The 18828-nt window shown below is 36.3% G+C and overlaps 3 protein-coding genes across 3 annotated transcripts; all 3 read left to right on the forward strand.

Moving 5' to 3' along the window:
- Positions 1 to 965: 965 nt before the first annotated feature.
- LOC149069186 (endochitinase-like) lies at positions 966 to 7391 on the forward strand. Its single transcript, XM_089250354.1, has 6 exons — positions 966 to 1091; positions 2832 to 2918; positions 4969 to 5181; positions 5424 to 5467; positions 6339 to 6464; positions 6762 to 7391. The coding sequence occupies exons 1-6, from the start codon at positions 1076 to 1078 to the stop codon at positions 7173 to 7175; spliced, it is 900 nt and encodes a 299-aa protein (XP_089106480.1). The 5' UTR covers positions 966 to 1075; the 3' UTR covers positions 7176 to 7391.
- A 2906-nt stretch (positions 7392 to 10297) lies between these two features.
- On the forward strand, positions 10298 to 15638 carry LOC149069187 (putative chitinase 2). Its single transcript, XM_089250355.1, has 4 exons — positions 10298 to 10357; positions 12097 to 12183; positions 14261 to 14473; positions 15631 to 15638. Exons 1-4 carry the CDS (start codon positions 10342 to 10344, stop codon positions 15636 to 15638), a joined length of 324 nt encoding a protein of 107 aa, XP_089106481.1. The 5' UTR covers positions 10298 to 10341.
- LOC149069188 (chitotriosidase-1-like) lies at positions 15635 to 16683 on the forward strand. The gene is made up of 2 exons (XM_089250837.1): positions 15635 to 15756; positions 16054 to 16683. Exons 1-2 carry the CDS (start codon positions 15640 to 15642, stop codon positions 16465 to 16467), a joined length of 531 nt encoding a protein of 176 aa, XP_089106963.1. The 5' UTR covers positions 15635 to 15639; the 3' UTR covers positions 16468 to 16683.
- The last annotated feature ends 2145 nt before the right edge of the window (positions 16684 to 18828 follow it).

The raw sequence follows: 18828 nt of genomic DNA on the forward strand, positions 1-18828 counted from the left end.
GAAATGAGCTGACCAAATCACAAATGGATGGGAGACAACCTTGGAAATCAACTGAGTTTTTGTAGATTCATTTTCCTGTAGATTCTAGTTTTTTCAATTTTGAAGCTGTTCATTTTAGTCTTCAATCAGTTTCTATGCTTTTTTATAGCATTCCGTGATGTTTTAAAAACTTATCTTCGAATATTTGGGTAGAAACCGAGACGAATTAGATCAAATGATTTTCCATAGAAACCTATTGGAAATAATGTTTCGAGTTACGAAGATTTCGGCTAACGAACGTGCTTCCGGAATAAATCGTCTTCGTTAACTGAGGTATCACTGTATTCCTATTTATACACACACAGTCATAAGTATCATAATATATTTTAATATAAGTCGTAAAAACAATTATAATTCTTGATTTGATGATTATAAACTCAAAAAAGCTTCGAAAACGGAACATTTTTATAAACAATTCTCGAAGGCCAAAATTCGACAAAAATACGGGAATGCCCGGGATAAACATGTCATGTAGTCACCCTAATTATACGGTATGAAATATTATTACCACAATTAAAACCGCATAATCACGTCAATCCAGCTTTCACAGAGCTCATCAACTGATGACTATTCACGCAAGTTAATTTGACAGTAATAAAGGAACAATCTCGGTTATAAAACGGGGGGGAATTGACAATTCTCCATTGTTATCCATCACCACTGCATATTGTTTCCTCACTCAACAGGTGTTGCATCACTACAATTCATAGAAAAGTGTTGGCGTCAGACCGTTAACACATTGCGCGCCATCATCAGGTGTTTAGATTGTTTTGTTTTTTTTTAAGCCAAAAAACTGACTGACGTTTATGCTCGTGTATCGAAGGATTTGGAAGAGTGACAGACGTTAATCTCTCTCATGGACGTGATAAGATAATACTCAAATAAGACATCTATTCATTTTTCCCCTGTTTCCTTGTTTTTTCTGTGGGTTTTGTATTTTATTCAAATACTGATAAAATTGAAAATTCTGATAAATACCTGCCTTCATATAAATACCTGCATCAACGCCTTCTTACTTCTTTTCATCAAACAACACATGAACAATACGTGTCGTAAGTTACGTTTACTAATGAATTATTTTCATTTTATTCCAATTTTTCCAAACAAAAATTCGATGTCATAATTAATTAATTTTATCGATAATTCTATAGTTTTATTACTTTAAATTAATTAATTTAAAACGATTGTGATAACCTGTAGTTCATTTGGTTATTAATATTTGCAATAAATAAATTTTTTTTATCAACTTAAAATGTGTGGTAATAATTTGAATTTATTTCTCAAATAATTATGCAGTTTTGAGGGAAATGAAATTTCCATTTGGTTTTGAATTCTTTTTTTAATTTATTCTGTGCGTATGTATAGCAAAAAAAATATAGACATAAAGCTTTCTATTTACTACGGAAATTACTAGTAATTTGAAAGATATTTCAATTTCCTTTGTCTCTAATTACTCAATTAATCTAATTATTCAAAGATAGGAACAAATTTAATTGAAATTAGTAATTGATTTGAAAAACGTTTCTCAAATAGCGATCTTTCGAACATTGAATTTTCTTATTATTTTTGTCTTGAATTTGTTTTACAATTTTTTTACCCTAAAAAAATAATTTTAATAATATATTTTTTTAATTTTGAAGGAATTTTAATAATAAATTCCCCATTTCTCCAAAAAAAATCTATTTCTTCTGTGCGGTATTAGTTTTTTCTTCAGGTTAGGTTCATTCTGTACATTTCAACTTAAAAACTGCAATTTTTTTTAGAATTTTTATAAAAGTTTATTTCAAAATTTTCTGTCTGAAATTTGACTGTAAACTTTTTCTTATATTATTTCAACTATTCAAAAAGTTGTCTCATGAATTGCCAAAAATAGCCGTCTCGGCTTTTCTGAGGAAAATTTTCCTTATTTTCAATGTGAAGCCATCTTGAGAATTTTTATTCGTTTTTCAAACCAATAAAATCATTTTCCAAACTTACAAATTATATTATGATAATTATAGTTATATAAATATGAATATCCATCTCGCATATACACTAGAACTTGGATAGTTCGAACGTACTTTCACGAACTTCTCTAGAGTTTACAAAATTTCCCGTATTTTTTCTCGAGGAAATATGGTCAGCCTTCTTGTATGCATAAAATTGTCCCGTGTTTCACTGTAAAGGATCACAAAATAAAATTACCTTCAAGTTCAAAAGGTGACAAAAAAAATTTTCCTATGGGAAAAGGTTAAGGACTTTTCCTCTTTTCATCGGGGAGAAGTACTTCCACCCAATACAGAATAATAATTTCCGAAAAATTCTAAGCAGTCGGTGGGTCGGTCACACGGTCAAGAGACGATTCCATTGACCTCGCACGATATTACGATATTTAGGGTGACACGAGATATTTTCCCCTCTCATTCTCTACATCGTCGACAAATGCGACGATTGTGTTCCTTCAACTAAGTCGAACAAAAACAACTTGTTGCCAAGTCGTAAAAATCCATCTCGGAACCGCCCGATAATTTGATCGAGGCCCCTCCATAACACAATAGAATTCTACGTATTGTGAACGGATACCATATTCTTCGGTTATGAAAACGATTTTCGGGGTTCAAAATACGGGAATAATCAAATTATCTCCAAATATTTTTCTCAGAAAAAAACAAAAACAAAAAACAAATAAAGATAATTCCGCCGTTTTTATATGTATAGACCATGTTTGTCATGTTCTTACTGAAGAGTGTTTCGTCGGAAGTGTTTTTCGCATATCCAAATATATAAATATAAGTACGTATGGTGTTTTACAGGTGTTGTATTCCCGTATCTCGGACTCTCGACCATGAAGTCTGTACTCTTTTTCGCTTGTGTACTCATCGCTGTATTCTCTGTTGAAGGTGAGTATGCAAATATTTCTTGTGAACGTAATTTACTAGAACCTGGATTATATGCATTAAAAAGTGGCTAAATACGCTCTAAAAATATGCACTTAAAAATGCCGAAATATGCGCGTAAAAATGCCAAAATATGCATTACAAGGAACAAAATATTCATAAAAAACCCAAATTAAGTTATGCACTAGAAAAATCTCGAATATGCATTAAAAAATTATCATGCAAAAAAACAGCAGATAGTTTTTTAAAATGCATATCATGTTTTTAAAGGCATATACCTGTATATGTACTGTACTTTATTTACACATTTATAGTTTTTTGTAGCTGCTCAGTAATGAAATACCAGTAACAAAAGAATTTCGACAATATTTCTGAAAAAAAAATGTACTTTTTTCACTCTTTTTCTAAAAAACACTTTTTACATCTCTAATAGCCTTAGAATAAAACGGTTGATAATTTGGAAAAAACAGTACCACAAACATCTCTATTAATTCATGAAATCTTACCTACAGTGGGAGAAAAAAAGCCGAGATGTTATGAAAATACAGTAAAAGTATAGGCGGAGATAGACTTGGAGTTCAGGGGGAGAGGGGGGCAGGATGATGATGATGTCAATTCATATATGCATATGTGCATTATATCTGTCAACTTTTCACATTTGACGCTGGGGGGGGGGGAGCAATGCCCCCTCACGCCCTCCCCCGTATCTTCCACAAGAGTAAAACCCCTCTTAACGGTCACCCCTGTTTTACAGCCAAATAAAAATATCCCGTCAAAAAGCCTATTTAAATAATGTATTTCGAACCCCCTGTTTAACGGTCACCCTCAGAAACGGTCACGGATACTATTTTCATCATTCGTTCCATTAGACTGAAACCCTTATACGGACACCAATAATTGGATTTGTTTTTGAATTATGGTCACTAGATGGCTACAAAAGTCTAAATATTTGATCAACTATGGTTGCCGTATATACTCGTGTATAAGTGGAGTTTTTTTTGTGGAAAAATTCGTTCCTCTCTCAAGTGGGAGGTTCGGCTTATACTCGGGTCAGTTTTTGATGAGAAAATATCGACCCCCACAATCAGTTGCCATTTGTGTAGCAGTGTTCGAGAAACCGGTATTATTGGTATGGGATATGTTCAAACCCCACAGAACTTTTGAATGCAATTTTGGCTGGAAGTTTGGTAATGTCTGGCACGACTAGAATCTGAAATTATATGTTGCTGATTGTGCTGATATATTTTACAGTATATTCCGCCGATGTTTAATACGGCCAGCTCTAGTATAATCGTTGCTCTCTATCACTAAGAGAAAAAAAAATTGATGGTTTCAAAACTGTGAAAAACGTAAAAATTGGAGTTCGTGCTCCTGCAAATGAATTCAATGCATTGATTAAATACATTTTAGTGTGAACACAATGACGAAAAGTCATTGGAAGTAGTCTTTCAGCTTAAAATACATTTTGAAGGAGTTGAAATGCTCAGCAAAACTGATTAGTTTTTCCAAAAGATCTTAATCCATTGTGAAAATTTTTTATAATATTTATTTTGTAATTTTAACTTCGTATCTATGCGATAATTATGTATTTTTATGGCGTTCTCTCATATTTGTCCGAATTGCATTCATATTCATATAAAGAAAAAAAAACTATTTCAGTTACTGTTAATATTATAGAATACAGAACAAACTTCTGACACTGTCACCCCTCTTTTACGGACAATTTTTTTTTTTTTTTTTTTTTTGATCCACGAGTGTCCGCAAAAGAGGGGTTTTACTGTATTATGAGAAATATTGATTTAACAAATTATTGCTAAAAAAACTCTTGGCCAATTCGTGAATTGGCCGCACTTCGGGCTTTGGCAGTAACAAATGCATCAATGCTAAAAAAAAGGGCAAAATATGCAATCCGGGCTCTAGCAATTACAATTGCACATTAGATGTTGTAATTAAAACGTAATGCAGTAATACGGTGTCAATCATTTGTTTCACCCTATGATATTGCTCCCCCGTAAGCATGAATTTGAAAATGCCTGCTGCATTTTCATTTCAGGAGCGAGTCTAGAAGCCGCAAGATCTCCGTCCAGGATCGTATGCTATGTCGGCACTTGGGCAAATTATCGCAACGGAGCTGGTAAATTCGTCATAGAAGACATCGATCCTTTCCTGTGTACTCACGTGGTGTACGCCTTCGCCAAGCTGGCACCGAACTATGAAATAGCCGCCTACGACCCTTATCTCGACCTCAAACAGAACTACGGCCTAGGTAAGTGTTTGCGTTCTCATTGATAATCCGAGTTTTTCAGTGTCCTACTGTAAACACTAATGTAAAACATGCAGTAAATCAGAACAGTTCTTCTTGACCACTTTCGCCCATGGGGGGCTCCCTTTTTTTCTTCTCCTGGCACCAATTGTTGAGGCCTCCAGCCCAATTCCCACATACAGGATGGATAGACCTCTTTTACATATTAAATTCATTTTCTTTGAGTAAAATAACGTTGCATATAGAAATGTCCTCCACTTGTCAATACAAGATTCATCGAAAAAGACTGGCTATTTAGGGAGATGAAGATTACAAGGAAGAAAATTCATCACTGCCCCCACGGGGATTCGAACCCCGGTCTCTCGCACCCGATGAATCTTCATCTCCACAAATAACCAACTCTTTCGATGAATCTTTTATTACAAGTTGAGAGGACATTTCTATAAGCCATCTGGTTGGCCTATGTCCGCGGATCTCAACCGGCGCTCCGTGTGAACTTCCAGGGGCTCCGCGGTCCCTCGAGAAAAATAAAAAACCCAGTAAATTTGAAAAAATAATAATTATTAATATTTTTAATAATAAGTCAGAAACTTTGATGAATAAATAAAAAATTGGCGCCTGGGGCTCCGCCATAGAAATTACATACCGGAAAGGGCTCCGTGGGTCAAAAAAGGTTGAGAACCGCTGGCCTATGTCATTCACAAGCTATTAGTTGATTGATGACGCCGTCCATGTACGGTGCCTTTCAACATATATATATATACGCTCCAAGGTTGAAATATTCTATCTGCTGCCATAGCTTAGATCAGTGTTTCCCAAAGTGGGCAATATCGCCCCCTGGTGGGCGATGGAATTGTCCAAGGGGGCGATAGAACCTACTGATTTGACATAGGATCCTATGGGTTTACTCGAGTTGGGGGCCGATGAGAGGAAAAAATTTCTGATGAAGTGGGGCGATGGAACAAAAAGTTTGGGAGACTATGGCTTAGATGTTAGAGAGCACTCGTCCATTATAGTCCATTCATGGCCTTTGCGAGCTATTTACAGTTTCTTTAATTTTCATTCTGGGCCATTCATTCGTTTCATACCGTTTAATTTTCTTTCAGAGCCATTTGTTCTCTCTAATTTTATTTTTGGGAAATTTATTTTCTTTAATTTAGTTGTGTGAGATGTTGAAGTCTGACAACAGCTGGAAAGTAGTGTTCGATGAAGAACAGAAAGTGCCATACGCTTTTAGAGACAAGCTGTGGATATCATATGACAACGTCAGAAGCATCGCTTTGAAGGTCAGTATTATGATAAGTGCAAGGTCATGCAAGGTCAATTATGTCCTATTAAAGTGGATGCTCTTAAGATTTCTACAGCCCTTATTGCCTATAAAAAAAAATATGGAATTTAGAAACATTTGATTGAAGGGATAAACAGAATTTTTGAAGCACCCTTCAGTATTTTATTTAAGCTTTCCCGCCTACGGATTCCTTTCAGCTATCATTGATGAGCAAATTACTCGAAACTAAATCATGGTACAGCAATGCTTTCGAATTTAATTGACAGCTTTATGACATGAATCTTTGAAATTTCAGGTCGATGTTGTCAAGAAATATAGCTTGGGTGGCGCAATGGTGTGGTCAATGGAAACCGATGACTTCCGAGGAAACTGCAGCAGGGGCAAGTACCCGTTGATCAATACCATCAAGAAAAGTCTCCGGCCAGGAGGCGGAGGCGGCACCAACGACGTCCTCACTACGACGGCTCCTGCAAGGACCACGTTGAAACCCGAAGGAGAAGATCAGAAGCCAAATAACGATTCGGAAATGTGCACGAAACCCGGTATCGGTCCTCACACAAAAACCTGCAAGAAATACGTCAACTGCGTACAGGTGGCGTCGGGCTACACCGTTTACGTATTCGACTGTCCACCGGCTACCGTGTTCAGCAAGAAGATGGGTCTCTGCACGTATCCGTTGCTCGTACCCGAGTGTAATAACGAGGTCTAAAGAAACGGTTTCTAATTTTTCATTGCTCCCAAAAATCGATATGAAGCCAGAGAGAGAGAGATGTGCATCGATTTCTCATAATCCTTAAATGATTCGTCTGAACCGATCAGTCCTATTAACAGTGTCGACAAGACCGTTAAGACAGACTGAACCTATTGATTATGATTCTGACAATTAAAAAAAAGTGGAATGTGATAATTTATTATCGATAAACTAGTCACATGTTTTTGTCATTAATCATCGAATAATTGAACATAGTTCTTACTTATTTATTGATATATTTTTAAGGATAGGCGGATATAGACTGAGAGGCAGTGCCGTCTTAAGGCATGGGGCCCACAAGAGAAAAGGGGCCTCACAAAAATGGGATCTGGTTAAGATTTTAGAAAATTTGCCTGGTAGGGCCTCAGAAAAATCATTTGGCCCGGGGGCCCCATGATGGTCTTAAGACGGCCCTGCTGAGAGGTCTGTGCGTGGGCACGATGATGATGATGATGTCAATGGACATACACACACGGATATTAGATAATCCGCGCACACCTTTGATGTTGCTCCCCCCCCCGTATCTCTGCCCATGGTCTCAAGCCAGTAAAGGAAGATGGCCCCATCTTAGTACTACGACGGCTCTTCCAAGGACGAATGTTGAAAGGGCCCAGAATAAAAGATCGGACGCCAAATATAAATTCAGAAAAAATGTCTACAGCTCATCCCTTCCCCCCCCCCCCGTCAGCAAAATTTCGTCATCAGCTCTGCCCCTCTGAATCCTAACTCATATTTTCATAAAGGGTGGTTGATGACGTAAGCATTATCCAAACCCCCCTCCCCCTTTGTCATCAAAAGTCAGCAAATCGGAAACCCCCCCCCATCGATGATGACGCAATACTTGAATGGTCCCTATATCAGACTTTGAAGTTTCGGGAGTGAAAATACAGTGCGCGTCATAAAATAAAATAAAAATCTCTAAATTTTTATACGATTCCTCTGTTCTCTAACTTGCAATTGTGAAGTTGTTGCCATGCTTCCCCGGATGCCAACAAAAAAAACATTCCACGTTTAGCTGAGATATTTGAATTCAAAAATCGGGGAATGGTTGGGAAAACACAGCCTAAACTCACAGACATCGTTCCCCCCCCCCCCCCATTTATTTATGCCGTTCTTTCGGAACTTTTTTCTGATTCTAAATTCCAACATCTCAGCGAATATTGTACTCAGAATCATGGAATCTTTTTATTGGCCTCAGGGGGAAAAGGGCAACAACTTCCTAATTGGGAGTTAAAAAAACAGGTGGACCGTATAAAAATTTAGATTTTTTTATTTTATGTAACACACTATGAGTATATTTTCACTCTCGAAACTGGTACAGAGTGATTTCTTTGAACACACATTTTTTGAATTAGAACCGTAACTACACGAACGGTTGACGAGATAAAGGCCGAATTAAGGCTTATAGGACACCCTGTATAATTCAATAACATATTTTTTTTTTATTACTTTGAGCAATTCTAATGATTTTTTTTTTCAAATTGTATAATTTATTTTTATTACGGTAAAAGAATATTTTTCTTCTACAGGATAAAGCCCAATATTCAATCAGTACTATTATAAAATTCTAGAGGGAAAACACATTAAGTTGCTAATTAGTGAGGAAATTGTCCAAAATAGCAAATGGCGTTAAATGATTCAAATCTCAGCTAAAATTAATGTTAGGAATGCAAAAAAAAAAAAAAAAATTCAAACGTGACAAACACGTGAGATGAATGCACTGATACCTCGGCTAACGAATATTTTCGTTGATATGGATGCAGATGCTAACATAAGACAGCCGCGTCATGAGATGAATTTTGTCGCCAAATCATCACACACACACGCATCGGAGTTACTGTCACTTGAATCCGATTAACTCATGTCAACTCCGGAATTTTTTTTCCAGATGTAAATTCACTTCTCCTTCAGAAAGTTTTTGTATCATTTCATGTAAAATGAAAAATATTCAGCTAATAGAAAAAACGCGAACCTATTATTTCAGAGAGCGTGGTTTCTTTCAGTTCAAGACTCCGTGTATCTGGACATTATAGGAGAATATCTTTTCCATCAGACACCGAAATGAGCTGACCAAATCACAAATGGATGGGAGACAACCTTGGAAATCAACTGAGTTTTTGTAGATTCATTTTCCTGTAGATTCTAGTTTTTTCAATTTTGAAGCTGTTCATTTTAGCCTCCAATCAGTTTCTATGTTTTTTTATAGCATTCCGTGGTGTTTTAAAAACTTATCTTCAAATCTTGGGCAGAAACAGACGGATTAGATCAAATGATTTTCCATAAAAACCTATTGGAAATGTTTCGAGTTACGAAGATTTCGGCTAACCAACGTGCTTCCGGAATAAATCGTCTTCGTTAGCTGAGGTATCACTGTATTCCTATTTACAGTCATAAGTATCACAATATATTTTAATATAAGTCGTAAAAACAATTATAATTCTTGATTTGATGATTATAAACTCAAAAAAGCTTCGTTTGGAAAACTGAATATTTTTGTAAACAATTCTCGAAGGCCAAAATTCGAAAAAAATACGGGAATGCCCGGGGTAAACGGGTCATGTGGTCACCCTAATTATACGGTATAAAATATTATTACCACAATTAAAACCGCATAATCACGTCAATCCAGCTTTCACAGAGCTCATCAACTGATGACTATTCACGCAAGTTAATTTGACAGTAATAAAGGAACAATCTCGGTTATAAAACGGGGGGGAATTGACAATTCTCCATTGTTATCCATCACCACTGCATATTGTTTCCTCACTCAACAGGTGTTGCATCACTACAATTCATAGAAAAGTGTTGGCGTCAGACCGTTAACACATTGAGCGCCATCATCAGGTGTTTAGATTGTTTTGTTTTTTTTTAAGCCAAAAAACTGACTAACGTTTATGCTCGTGTATCGAAGGATTTGGAAGAGTGACAGACGTTAATCTCTCTCATGGACGTGATAAGATAATACTCAAATAAGACATCTATTCATTTTTCCCCTGTTTCCTTGTTTTTTCTGTGGGTTTTGTATTTTATTCAAATACTGATAAAATTGAAAATTCTGATAAATACCTGCCTTCATATAAATACCTGCATCAACGCCTTCTTACTCCTTTTCATCAAACAACACATGAACAATACGTGTCGTAAGTTACGTTTACTAATGAATTATTTTCATTTTATTCCAATTTTTCCAAACAAAAATTCGATGTCATAATTAATTAATTTTATCGATAATTCTATAGTTTTATTACTTTAAATTAATTAATTTAAAACGATTGTGATAACCTGTAGTTCATTTGGTTATTAATATTTGCAATAAATAAATTTTTTTTATCAACTTAAAATGTGTGGTAATAATTTGAATTTATTTCTCAAATAATTATGCAGTTTTGAGGGAAAAATTTCCATTTGGTTTTGAATTATTTTTTTTAATTTATTCTGTGCGTATGTATAGCAAAAAAAATATAGACATAAAGCTTTCTATTTACTACGGAAATTACTAGTAATTTGAAAGATATTTCAATTTCCTTTGTCTCTAATTACTCAATTAATCTAATTATTCAAAGATAGGAACAAATTTAATTGAAATTAGTAATTGATTTGAAAAACGTTTCTCAAATAGCGATCTTTCGAACATTGAATTTTCTTATTATTTTTGTCTTGAATTTGTTTTACAATTTTTTTACCCTAAAAAAATAATTTTAATAATATATTTTTTTAATTTTAAAGGAATTTTAATAATAAATTCCCCATTTCTCCAAAAAAAATCTATTTCTTCTCTGCGGTATTAGTTTTTCCTTCAGGTTAGGTTCATTCTGTACATTTCAACTTAAAAACTGCAATTTTTTTTAGAATTTTTATAAAAGTTTATTTCAAAATTTTCTGTCTGAAATTTGACTGTAAACTTTTTCTTATATTATTTCAACTATTCAAAAAGTTGTCTCATGAATTGCCAAAAATAGCCGTCTCGGCTTTTCTGAGGAAAATTTTCCTTATTTTCAATGTGAAGCCATCTTGAGAATTTTTATTCGTTTTTCAAACCAATAAAATCATTTTCCAAACTTACAAATTATATTATGATAATTATAGTTATATAAATATGAATATCCATCTCGCATATACACTAGAACTTGGATAGTTCGAACGTACTTTCACGAACTTCTCTAGAGTTTACAAAATTTCCCGTATTTTTTCTCGAGGAAATATGGTCAGCCTTCTTGTATGCATAAAATTGTCCCGTGTTTCACTGTAAAGGATCACAAAATAAAATTACCTTCAAGTTCAAAAGGTGACAAAAAAAAATTTTCCTATGGGAAAAGGTTAAGGACTTTTCCTCTTTTCATCGGGGAGAAGTACTTCCACCCAATACAGAATAATAATTTCCGAAAAATTCTAAGCAGTCGGTGGGTCGGTCACACGGTCAAGAGACGATTCCATTGACCTCGCACGATATTACGATATTTAGGGTGACACGAGATATTTTCCCCTCTCATTCTCTACATCGTCGACAAATGCGACGATTGTGTTCCTTCAACCAAGTCGAACAAAAACAACTTGTTGCCAAGTCGTAAAAATCCATCTCGGAACCGCCCGATAATTTGATCGAGGCCCCTCCATAACACAATAGAATTCTACGTATTGTGAACGGATACCATATTCTTCGGTTATGAAAACGATTTTCGGGGTTCAAAATACGGGAATAATCAAATTATCTCCAAATATTTTTCTCAGAAAAAAACAAAAACAAAAAACAAATAAAGATAATTCCGCCGTTTTTATATGTATAGACCATGTTTGTCATGTTCTTACTGAAGAGTGTTTCGTCGGAAGTGTTTTTCGCATATCCAAATATATAAATACAAGTACCTATGGTGTTTTACAGGTGTTGTATTCCCGTATCTCGGACTCTCGACCATGAAGTCTGTACTCTTTTTCGCTTGTGTACTCGTCGCTGTATTCTCTGTTGAAGGTGAGTATGCAAATATTTCTTGTGAACGTAATTTACTAGAACCTGGATTATATGCATTAAAAAGTGGCTAAATACGCTCTAAAAATATGCACTTAAAAATGCCGAAATATGCGCGTAAAAATGCCAAAATATGCGCGTAAAAATGCCAAAATATGCATTACAAGGAACAAAATATTCATAAAAAACCCAAATTTATGCACTAGAAAAATCTCGAATATGCATTAAAAAATTATCATGCAAAAAAACATCAGATAGTTTTTTAAAATGCATATCATGTTTTTAAAGGCATATACCTGTATATGTACTGTACTTTATTTACACATTTCTAGTTTTTTGTAGCTGCTCAGTAATGAAATACCAGTAACAAAATAATTTCGACAATATTTCTGAAAAAAAATGTACTTTTTTCACTCTTTTTCTAAAAAACACTTTTTACATCTCTAATAGCCTTAGAATAAAACGGTTGATAATTTGGAAAAAACAGTACCACAAACATCTCTATTAATTCATGAAATCTTACCTACAGTGGGAGAAAAAAGCCGAGATGTTATGAAAATACAGTAAAAGTATAGGCGGAGATAGACTTGGAGTTCTGGGGGAGGGGGAGGGCAGGATGATGATGATGATGTCAATTCATATATGCATATGTGCATTATATCTGTCAACTTTTCACATTTGACGCTGGGGGGGGGGAGCAATGCCCCCTCACGCCCTCCCCCGTATCTTCCACAAGAGTAAAACCCCTCTTAACGGTCACCCCTGTTTTACAGCCAAATAAAAATATCCCGTCAAAAAGCCTATTTAAATAATGTATTTCGAACCCCCTGTTTAACGGTCACCCTCAGAAACGGTCACGGATACTATTTTCATCATTCGTTCCATTAGACTGAAACCCTTATACGGACACCAATAATTGGATTTGTTTTTGAATTATGGTCACTAGATGGCTACAAAAGTCTAAATATTTGATCAACTATGGTTGCCGTATATACTCGTGTATAAGTGGAGTTTTTTTTGTGGAAAAATTCGTTCCTCTCTCAAGTGGGAGGTTCGGCTTATACTCGGGTCAGTTTTTGATGAGAAAATATCGACCCCCACAATCAGTTGCCATTTGTGTAGCAGTGTTCGAGAAACCGGTATTATTGGTATGGAATATGTTCAAACCCCACAGAACTTTTGAATGCAATTTTGGCTGGAAGTTTGTTAATGTCTGGCACCTCTGATGTCCGTTTAGAATCTGAAATTATATGTTGCTGATTGTGCTGATATATTTTACAGTATATTCCGCCGATGTTTAATACGGCCAGCTCTAGTATAATCGTTGCTCTCTATCACTAAGAGAAAAAAAAATTGATGGTTTCAAAACTGTGAAAAACGTAAAAATTGGAGTTCGTGCTCCTGCAAATGAATTCAATGCATTGATTAAATACATTTTAGTGTGAACACAATGACGAAAAGTCATTGGAAGTAGTCTTTCAGCTTAAAATACATTTTGAAGGAGTTGAAATGCTCGGCAAAACTGATTGGTTTTTCCAAAAGATCTTAATCCATTGTGAAAACTTTTTATAATATTTATTTTGTAATTTTAACTTCGCATCTATGCGATAATTATGTATTTTTATGGCGTTCTCTCATATTTGTCCGAATTGCATTCATATTCATATAAAGAAAAAAAAACTATTTCAGTTACTGTTAATATTATAGAATACAGAACAAACTTCTGACACTGTCACCCCTCTTTTACGGACAATTTTTTTTTTTTTTTTTTTTGATCCACGAGTGTCCGCAAAAGAGGGGTTTTACTGTATTATGAGAAATATTGATTTAACAAATTATTGCTAAAAAAACTCTTGGCCAATTCGTGAATTGGCCGCACTTCGGGCTTTGGCAGTAACAAATGCATCAATGCTAAAAAAAGGGCAAAATATGCAATCCGGGCTCTAGCAATTACAATTGCACATTAGATGTTGTAATTAAAACGTAATGCAGTAATACGGTGTCAATCATTTGTTTCACCCTATGATATTGCTCCCCCGTAAGCATGAATTTGAAAATGCCTGCTGCATTTTCATTTCAGGAGCGAGTCTAGAAGCCGCAAGATCTCCGTCCAGGATCGTATGCTATGTCGGCACTTGGGCAAATTATCGCAACGGAGCTGGTAAATTCGTCATAGAAGACATCGATCCTTTCCTGTGTACTCACGTGGTGTACGCCTTCGCCAAGCTGGCACCGAACTATGAAATAGCCGCCTACGACCCTTATCTCGACCTCAAACAGAACTACGGCCTAGGTAAGTGTTTGCGTTCTCATTGATAATCCGAGTTTTTCAGTGTCCTACTGTAAACACTAATGTAAAACATGCAGTAAATCAGAACAGTTCTTCTTGACCACTTTCGCCCATGGGGGGCTCCCTTTTTTTCTTCTCCTGGCACCAATTGTTGAGGCCTCCAGCCCAATTCCCACATACAGGATGGATAGACCTCTTTTACATATTAAATTCATTTTCTTTGAGTAAAATAACGTTGCATATAGAAATGTCCTCCACTTGTCAATACAAGATTCATCGAAAAAGACTGGCTATTTAGGGAGATGAAGATTACAAGGAAGAAAATTCATCACTGCCCCCACGGGGATTCGAACCCCGGTCTCTCGCACCCGATGAATCTTCATCTCCACAAATAACCAACTCTTTCGATGAATCTTTTATTACAAGTTGAGAGGACATTTCTATAAGCCATCTGGTTGGCCTATGTCCGCGGATCTCAACCGGCGCTCCGTGTGAACTTCCAGGGGCTCCGCGGTCCCTCGAGAAAAATAAAAAACCCAGTAAATTTGAAAAAATAATAATTATTAATATTTTTAATAATAAGTCAGAAACTTTGATGAATAAATAAAAAATTGGCGCCTGGGGCTCCGCCATAGAAATTACATACCGGAAAGGGCTCCGTGGGTCAAAAAAGGTTGAGAACCGCTGGCCTATGTCATTCACAAGCTATTAGTTGATTGATGACGCCGTCCATGTACGGTGCCTTTCAACATATATATATATACGCTCCAAGGTTGAAATATTCTATCTGCTGCCATAGCTTAGATCAGTGTTTCCCAAAGTGGGCAATATCGCCCCCTGGTGGGCGATGGAATTGTCCAAGGGGGCGATAGAACCTACTGATTTGACATAGGATCCTATGGGTTTACTCGAGTTGGGGGCCGATGAGAGGAAAAAATTTCTGATGAAGGGGGGCGATGGAACAAAAAGTTTGGGAGACTATGGCTTAGATGTTAGAGAGCACTCGTCCATTATAGTCCATTCATGGCCTTTGCGAGCTATTTACAGTTTCTTTAATTTTCATTCTGGGCCATTCATTCGTTTCATACCGTTTAATTTTCTTTCAGAGCCATTTGTTCTCTCTAATTTTATTTTTGGGAAATTTATTTTCTTTAATTTAGTTGTGTGAGATGTTGAAGTCTGACAACAGCTGGAAAGTAGTGTTCGATGAAGAACAGAAAGTGCCATACGCTTTTAGAGACAAGCTGTGGATATCATATGACAACGTCAGAAGCATCGCTTTGAAGGTCAGTATTATGATAAGTGCAAGGTCATGCAAGGTCAATTATGTCCTATTAAAGTGGATGCTCTTAAGATTTCTACAGCCCTTATTGCCTATAAAAAAAAATATGGAATTTAGAAACATTTGATTGAAGGGATAAACAGAATTTTTGAAGCACCCTTCAGTATTTTATTTAAGCTTTCCCGCCTACGGATTCCTTTCAGCTATCATTGATGAGCAAATTACTCGAAACTAAATCATGGTACAGCAATGCTTTCGAATTTAATTGACAGCTTTATGACATGAATCTTTGAAATTTCAGGTCGATGTTGTCAAGAAATATAGCTTGGGTGGCGCAATGGTGTGGTCAATGGAAACCGATGACTTCCGAGGAAACTGCAGCAGGGGCAAGTACCCGTTGATCAATACCATCAAGAAAGGTCTCCGGCCAGGAGGCGGAGGCGGCACCAACGACGTCCTCACTACGACGGCTCCTGCAAGGACCACGTTGAAACCCGAAGGAGAAGATCAGAAGCCAAATAACGATTCGGAAATGTGCACGAAACCCGGTATCGGTCCTCACACAAAAACCTGCAAGAAATACGTCAACTGCGTACAGGTGGCGTCGGGCTACACCGTTTACGTATTCGACTGTCCACCGGCTACCGTGTTCAGCAAGAAGATGGGTCTCTGCACGTATCCGTTGCTCGTACCCGAGTGTAATAACGAGGTCTAAAGAAACGGTTTCTAATTTTTCATTGCTCCCAAAAATCGATATGAAGCCAGAGAGAGAGAGATGTGCATCGATTTCTCATAATCCTTAAATGATTCGTCTGAACCGATCAGTCCTATTAACAGTGTCGACAAGACCGTTAAGACAGACTGAACCTATTGATTATGATTCTGACAATTAAAAAAAAGTGGAATGTGATAATTTATTATCGATAAACTAGTCACATGTTTTTGTCATTAATCATCGAATAATTGAACATAGTTCTTACTTATTTATTGATATATTTTTAAGGATAGGCGGATATAGACTGAGAGGCAGTGCCGTCTTAAGGCATGGGGCCCACAAGAGAAAAGGGGCCTCACAAAAATGGGATCTGGTTAAGATTTTAGAAAATTTGCCTGGTAGGGCCTCAGAAAAATCATTTGGCCCGGGGGCCCCATGATGGTCTTAAGACGGCCCTGCTGAGAGGTCTGTGCGTGGGCACGATGATGATGATGATGTCAATGGACATACACACACGGATATTAGATAATCCGCGCACACCTTTGATGTTGCTCCCCCCCCCGTATCTCTGCCCATGGTCTCAAGCCAGTAAAGGAAGATGGCCCCATCTTAGTACTACGACGGCTCTTCCAAGGACGAATGTTGAAAGGGCCCAGAATAAAAGATCGGACGCCAAATATAAATTCAGAAAAAATGTCTACAGCTCATCCCTTCCCCCCCCCCCCCGTCAGCAAAATTTCGTCATCAGCTCTGCCCCTCTGAATCCTAACTCATATTTTCATAAAGGGTGGTTGATGACGTAAGCATTATCCAAACCCCCCTCCCCCTTTGTCATCAAAAGTCAGCAAATCGGAAACCCCCCCCCATCGATGATGACGCAATACTTGAATGGTCCCTATATCAGACTTTGAAGTTTCGGGAGTGAAAATACAGTGCGCGTCATAAAATAAAATAAAAATCTCTAAATTTTTATACGATTCCTCTGTTCTCTAACTTGCAATTGTGAAGTTGTTGCCATGCTTCCCCGGATGCCAACAAAAAAAACATTCCACGTTTAGCTGAGATATTTGAATTCAAAAATCGGGGAATGGTTGGGAAAACACAGCCTAAACTCACAGACATCGTTCCCCCCCCCCCCATTTATTTATGCCGTTCTTTCGGAACTTTTTTCTGATTCTAAATTCCAACATCTCAGCGAATATTGTACTCAGAATCATGGAATCTTTTTATTGGCCTCAGGGGGAAAAGGGCAACAACTTCCTAATTGGGAGTTAAAAAAACAGGTGGACCGTATAAAAATTTAGATTTTTTTATTTTATGTAACACACTATGAGTATATTTTCACTCTCGAAACTGGTACAGAGTGATTTCTTTGAACACACATTTTTTGAATTAGAACCGTAACTACACGAACGGTTGACGAGATAAAGGCCGAATTAAGGCTTATAGGACACCCTGTATAATTCAATAACATATTTTTTTTTTATTACTTTGAGCAATTCTAATGATTTTTTTTTTCAAATTGTATAATTTATTTTTATTACGGTAAAAGAATATTTTTCTTCTACAGGATAAAGCCCAATATTCAATCAGTACTATTATAAAATTCTAGAGGGAAAACACATTAAGTTGCTAATTAGTGAGGAAATTGTCCAAAATAGCAAATGGCGTTAAATGATTCAAATCTCAGCTAAAATTAATGTTAGGAATGCAAAAAAAAAAAAAAAAATTCAAACGTGACAAACACGTGAGATGAATGCACTGATACCTCGGCTAACGAATATTTTCGTTGATATGGATGCAGATGCTAACATAAGACAGCCGCGTCATGAGATGAATTTTGTCGCCAAATCATCACACACACACGCATCGGAGTTACTGTCACTTGAATCCGATTAACTCATGTCAACTCCGGAATTTTTTTTCCAGATGTAAATTCACTTCTCCTTCAGAAAGTTTTTGTATCATTTCATGTAAAATGAAAAATATTCAGCTAATAGAAAAAACGCGAACCTATTATTTCAGAGAGCGTGGTTTCTTTCAGTTCAAGACTCCGTGTATCTGGACATTATAGGAGAATATCTTTTCCATCAGACACCGAAATGAGCTGACCAAATCACAAATGGATGGGAGACAACCTTGGAAATCAACTGAGTTTTTGTAGATTCATTTTCCTGTAGATTCTAGTTTTTTCAATTTTGAAGCTGTTCATTTTAGCCTCCAATCAGTTTCTATGTTTTTTTATAGCATTCCGTGGTGTTTTAAAAACTTATCTTCAAATCTTGGGCAGAAACAGACGGATTAGATCAAATGATTTTCCATAAAAACCTATTGGAAATGTTTCGAGTTACGAAGATTTCG

Source organism: Pholcus phalangioides, unplaced genomic scaffold (assembly GCF_987345545.1).
Source record: "Pholcus phalangioides strain wild (caught in Gottingen) unplaced genomic scaffold, Ppha-v1.0 ptg000024l_1, whole genome shotgun sequence".
NCBI lineage: Eukaryota > Metazoa > Arthropoda > Arachnida > Araneae > Pholcidae > Pholcus > Pholcus phalangioides.

Excerpts from the sequence above, each read along its gene's own strand:
- LOC149069186 (XM_089250354.1), top strand. Across the intron at positions 2,919-4,968 it reads CGCTGTATTCTCTGTTGAAG|GAGCGAGTCTAGAAGCCGCA; the intron begins GTGAGTATGCAA and ends TTTTCATTTCAG. Across the intron at positions 5,468-6,338 it reads AGATTCATCGAAAAAGACTG|TTGTGTGAGATGTTGAAGTC; the intron begins GCTATTTAGGGA and ends TCTTTAATTTAG.
- LOC149069187 (XM_089250355.1), top strand. Across the intron at positions 12,184-14,260 it reads CGCTGTATTCTCTGTTGAAG|GAGCGAGTCTAGAAGCCGCA; the intron begins GTGAGTATGCAA and ends TTTTCATTTCAG.
- LOC149069188 (XM_089250837.1), top strand. The coding sequence starts at position 15,640 with ATGTTGAAGTCTGACAACAGCTGGAAAGTAGTGTTCGATGAAGAACAG. Across the intron at positions 15,757-16,053 it reads TCAGAAGCATCGCTTTGAAG|GTCGATGTTGTCAAGAAATA; the intron begins GTCAGTATTATG and ends TTGAAATTTCAG.